The sequence below is a fragment of the Egretta garzetta genome, unplaced genomic scaffold (assembly GCF_000687185.1).
Source record: "Egretta garzetta isolate BGI_Z169 unplaced genomic scaffold, ASM68718v1 scaffold8, whole genome shotgun sequence".
NCBI classification, from domain to species: Eukaryota; Metazoa; Chordata; class Aves; order Pelecaniformes; family Ardeidae; genus Egretta; species Egretta garzetta.
Window position 1 is genome coordinate 3,663,098 of NW_009260407.1, and position 6,000 is coordinate 3,669,097.

The 6,000-nt window shown below is 38.9% G+C and overlaps 1 protein-coding gene across 1 annotated transcript in view; it reads right to left on the reverse strand.

The window, feature by feature from the left end:
• CFAP58 (cilia and flagella associated protein 58) overlaps window positions 1-6,000 on the reverse strand; it is a 62,164-nt gene that overhangs the window by 53,982 nt on the left and 2,182 nt on the right. The window contains exon 2 of the mRNA XM_009643468.2: window positions 3,860-4,141. Within this exon, the coding sequence (XP_009641763.2) occupies window positions 3,860-4,141 (282 nt within the window). The remainder of the gene's footprint in view (window positions 1-3,859; window positions 4,142-6,000) is intronic.

Sequence of the window (6,000 nt, forward strand, 5' to 3'; positions counted from 1 at the left end):
ATGGTATATTGTTAATAAATTTAATGAACTCTTTTAAATCAAATAAATGTAGTACTTTGCTGTTTACTGCCTAAATTAAAATTCAAGCTATCAAACTAACAGAAGTAACAGGCTAACAGAATTGCTGAAAAGCTAACACAAAATGTAACATCTGTAGCCTCTTCAAACTGGAGAGGGAATACATTTTCTTTTTATTTATTCAACTAGTTCAGCATATCCAAATTTGAGAAACCATCTGGAGCTTAAAGATCAGGAATGTTTGCTCTTCCTTTTTTTCCCCTGCCTATTAATAAAGAGTTAAACGGCTTTACTTGTTCAGAAGTTCTGAAGGAGATTACAGTCAATTAAATTCACTACTTACCAACAGCATTTTCATTACTTACTTAATAAATGACTTAGTTCAAAATTTAGTTTGAAAAATCTGCTTTTCACTTGTGTATCAAGCATATTTAAACAGTTTTAAATATTAAAGTCAACTGTTACATTTTATACATTTTGAGTTATAAATTCCATTCAAATGCAGCAATGATCACACATAAAGTATTAAATATCATCTAGTAAATAATAAATTTTTCATTCACTATTATCTAACATAAAAATGTTCAATTATGAAATTTAAATAAATGCATGCTGGGCTGAAATAATGGTATGAAGACATAGTGTATCATCTTGACTGGCAGAAAAGCATAAAATACAGCTGTAAATAAATATGTTTTAGATTTGCCAATCAATAAGAGGCAGCCAACCTTTCTCCAGAAAAATGCAAATGGAAAATAAGATTAAAGCTGATTACTTAAATCAAAGCTTCCTGCTGGCTGATTAGACTGTGATTAAAATTGGTGAATTAAATCATTATGATTGGAGTTTTGGGGGATAGAACTGGTGAATAAAATCAATATGCCCTCTGAGAGATCTTGCTGGGTTCAGTGAGTATTTTGCTCCGGTGAGTGTTTGCAAAAGTGATCCCTTGAAGTCAACATGGCCATTCAGATCAGCAGTGATTTCAGGTCACCCTAAGCTGTGCTTTTTGAACTTTGTCTTGCTTTCAATGTGTAAAAACAATTTTACTGAATTTGTATTGATAAAACCCATTTTCATCAATAAGGTTGGCAGGCACAGATGATGGCCCCATTAATAAGCAAAATCTAAATAAGAATTTGCTACAGACTTCAGCATCAGCAAAACTGGGCTTCATTGTCGCTGTTCCTTGGTTGTGTCTTTTACTTTGAATAATGGGTCAACAGATTGCTTCCTTTAAATTCAAAAGTAAAGAGGAGGAAATTTCTGATGGTGGAAGCCTTCACGGAAAAAATATTCACATTATTACTCAGTGGAGAGGGGAACTGAAGTAATGCAGAGTATGCTAGCATCACTGGGTGACTGCAGTACGTGGTTAGGTAGGTAACATGCATTGCAGTCTGTTGTATAATTAAAGATGGAAGTACACTGGATCTCAGCAGTTAGAATAATTGAAAAATTTTTTGGAGAAGTACTGGAACTCTGGAAATTGTGAAGGAGAATTCATAAAGTGTGGCTGCCTTACTTTATTGTCATTAAATACCCCAAAAGATCACATCAGTTTCACTGCTCAGAAACTGGGAATTACTGAAATGCTTTCTTACTATATTGGATTGATACCCCTGGAAATTGAAAACTTGGTAATTCCAAGCAGGGCTGTACAAGCTCCTACAAATTTCCCTTCTAGGGTTCTTCCAGTGCAGCCTTCTGGCTCAGTATCCCTATCAGTGAAAAGGAGAACTGTACTCCCTTGGCGTTCAGCTTGGCACTTTGCTCCTTTGATATGACTGTAAACAGCAGAGTAGTATGTCCGGTTTATTAAAACTACAAAACAGAGCACTGAACAACCATCAGACAGTTAACAGCGATTGATTATTATTGACCTGGGTCCTACCAGCCACTGATCTGTGTAGTTAACCCCTGTCTCTAAACAAAACCTACTGATTACAACAAGGCTTCACATGGAGAAAAACTTTGCTTCTGTGACTTCTATTCATATATGAAACAATGACCTAGAAAAGGAAGGCTGTACACCTGTTACCCTCATGACCCATCAAGGCATCAAGATTTAGGGCCTTAATTTGAAGCAACTATACCATTTTTACAGCACAGCCCCACCAGGATTCTCCTGTCTTTTGTACATAATGAAACAGTAGAACAGATTGTTTGTTTCATTTAGCACTGAAGAATATAATCTTTGCTGTTTTAGCACTTGAACTTTCCTCAACACTTGCCTTAGGCACTTGTGAAACACATTTTTGAATGTTAGTAAAATTGTAGTGAAATACTACAGCTGTAACGGAGCTTCCGTTCAGAAAGCAGAAGAATGCAAAATATGAAGGCTATACCAAACAAACCCCCAAAACATAACATGAGCGTTTTAAACAATATCCAACTAATTCCTGAACATGTAAGGGAAAGACTGATTCTTACAACAAAACTGAAAAAGTATCAGTGCTGTTTATTCGGCCCACAGCACGCCACTAGTATTGAAATGTCACATGTTGTGACTTGCACGTCATTTCTAATAAGATCATACTGTCAAGCAGGTTTTTCTCTACAAAATCTCTTAGCTGGGTTAACAGTAGGTGGTATCGTTAAGCCATACCTTGCCTGAGCTTCAAATTAGCTGCCAAAATTGGAAAGGCTCTTTATTTTTCCTACTCTCCCACTCCTCAGTTTTATGACATTACTAAGACAGCGTCTCCTCAGCTTGAGAACATCTTGAAGGATTGCCTCTGCTGCTGTTCACCCTCAGAGTATTGCCATGCAATTGCAGAAAGAAAATGATAAGGATCATTGCGGTTCCTGACACCCACCCACCAGGTTTTGATTAGCAGCAGTGAAAAGCAACGAGATTTTCTACACAGTTTTTCTCCTCCTTGAGGATGCCTTGAGCAGTACCATGGGCTTGCAAGCTGCAGCCATAGGATGACAGCACTGCTATTTATATTTACTCCGAGTGTATTTTCTTCCTAATTCCAAGGACAAGAAACTTCATTTCAAGGAACTTCTATTTCTGTAGAGCTCATAGATCACTCTGGATTGTTACACTGAATTTATTTTACTGGAACAAAACACTTTACTGTAAAGTATGAAGGTTTCTCAACTAAATGCTAAATTAAAGCCTGTCTAGGCTCCACAGCCTATGCTTTTAAATGATCAGAAGGAAAAAAGTTCAAAATACAGTCTTCTGATCATTTGGCAGCTTTAGGTTTCTGGTAGTCAAACCTCACCGTAAGGCTAAAAGCATCGACTGTTTTTAGCGAGTCAAGCACTTTGATTTGACAGAATTCAAATCAATAATAACAAAGAACACACCAGAATAAATTGGTAAAATCACATTGAAATGCTATATAGGATTTCTTTTCAAAAATACCATGAAACATTTATTTACATGAGTTGATGACACTTCCCTGGTCTACAATCCATATTTCAGCAAGTAAGTAGATATTTTATGTTCTGACAATAGTTAACGTCCAAGCAGCACTTCAAAAATATTAATGAATCCACTCTCAAAAACTGTATATTAAGTTGGAAATGCGCTATTTTACAGAGGGAAAGCTTAAACAAAAACTACTAGTGAGTACTTAAAAGCTGATGGAGTTGGTTTAGTGCAAATAAACACGTAATTTGACTGGGACTAGTAAAAATATCAGACTAAAGAAACAAAGCAATTGGTTAGCAAAGCAGAAGTGAAAGAACTGGAGATGCCAGCTCTATAGTGAGTCCTCCAGCCAGTTCTCTACATAAAATAAAATGTTCTTGTAGGTGCTTTTCTCATTACCATGTTTTCCATTAACAGTTGGCAGATCATATTTAATTCTATTCAAAACTTTACCGTCTTCAACGATGATATAGTTCCCCGATCATCTTTAGAGAGCTTCGTGAGCGCAGCTACTTTAGATGAGTTCACCACAAGCTCAGCATTCAGCTCCCTGCATTTCTCCATGAGACGCTTTTCATTTTCATGAGACTTCTTCATAACAGCATGGAGCTTCTCATATTCTATTCGGAATTTTTCCAGAGTTTTATCTCCCTTAAGTAGATTGATGACTTCTTGGAAATCTTTTTCCAGTGCTTCAAATGCACTTTCTTCTAGATATGGTTTGCCAGACTTTTCCTGAATGAAGTGAGATAGATAATCAACAATCAGGAGGAATTCAACATCTCACTTATGACCCCAGAATATAAGAAAGCAGTATGTGTGTAACATCCATTGCAATATGTGTATAAATAGTGTGTAACAGCTACTAAAAAATCATGACAAAACTTTCTGAAATAACAGTTCTCTTGCTAGCATATGACATGCATATTGCAGGCTATTTTTCAAACAGATCTCCCCCGATTTTACTGCAATAACTTGTGCTTTAACAGTCAGAGTTCCTGTAGTTGAGTACCACAACTACTTTAAAGATAGGTCTATAAAATATCATCATTGTGATAGTGCTTAAATGATACATCAACTATTCAGGAAGCCCAGTATTTTCGCCTCAACTCTTCTCAGCTCTCTACACTCTAAAGTCTGATTAGTTTATGCTTTCTATGCAGATAGTGCCAGCAAATCACTTGCAGCGTCTCCGAAAGCTCCAGTAATGCCAAAGCAAGCCAATCCTTCCTCTGCAGGAACTGCTACTGTTAAACCTTTCACAGGGGATATTTTTGACCTAGCTCAGTTCTGACACCAGATGTTGCCAGTTCAGTTGCTGGACACCAAATTCCACCAGTATTTTTCAAAGCAGCTTAAAATATGCCTCCATTATAGCCTTTAACAGAACACAATCATAGCAAGTGAAGGCCGTATGGCCGCTTCTTGGGAGTTAGCTTGATCTGCTAAGCAGCGAGGTACATCAGCCCACAGGATGCTTCGTGCTGTCACAGATAAGTTGCTTCCATTACTCAAGCTTGCTCAAAACTGACTGTAACATCTACGCTGCAATCTGAAGCCTAGGCATACCCTTATAATTGCATCTCAGAGGTGGACTCACTTGGACAGGAAAACAGCTCTCCTGTCAGCACCAGCTGTGGATGTATGGCAAGCCCCCATCGCTGAGGAGAGGCAATGAGAAGTACAGCTCCCACAGCCTTAAAAATCTGCCCTCATATCTCCCCCCCAAACCAATGGATTGCTATTTCAAAAATGGTTTAGGCCCCTACTCACCATTTGAACTCAAACAGTTTAAAGGCAAGAATTTTCAAAATTCTAAAAAAAAAAAAAATTCTAAGAGCAAAATGACGTTTCATTTGTTTCATTGGGGGATTTGGGGGGTGGGGGGAGAGGAGTTTGAGAAGTTCATGCTATCTGCAAAATGTGAAATTAAAATGGTAAAACCAGACCCTTACGACTTGAAAGAAAGGTCAGGCTGCACAATGCACAGAGGCAGAGGCACTGGCTCCAAATCCCCCCTCCTTGCCAAGGGTCTGATTCGAGGGGTTGTCCCCGTGTCAGAAACTTCAATGGGAAAACAGCAAAGGCAATTTGAGTATTAAACCCCAAGCTCCTGCTGGCGTGGAAGGGCGCCCTGCATGGCCGAAGTTTGGTGCGTAACCCCTTCAATCCTGCTCTGGCACTCGCGGCAATGAACTTGGGGTTCTGATTTCGTCCTCCTCTCCAACATCAACCCTTCATTTGATCTCGTTTACGTTTGTAATCATAAATAGAGTTAAAAGAAGAGCGATAAAGGCATACTGGAGAGGGAAAAAAACCCACACCCACGATCTTGAAAGTAGCAGAAGTTCCTAAAATTTAAGTGTTATTACCGCCTATGTACAAGTAGCCTAATTGCTCCTACTTTCAACACGGGAGCGAACTGAGCTCTGCTCACACGTGTAACTCGACACATAGATACGGTATATAGATCGAGAAGATGCCGCTGGGCTTATTCTGAGGTACAGCCCAAAAAACAGGCGGGGAATGCAGGGTGAGGGAGGGCTCCCCTCAGCCATGCTGCCGGCGGGCTGGGGGCGCACGGCGCCGGGGCG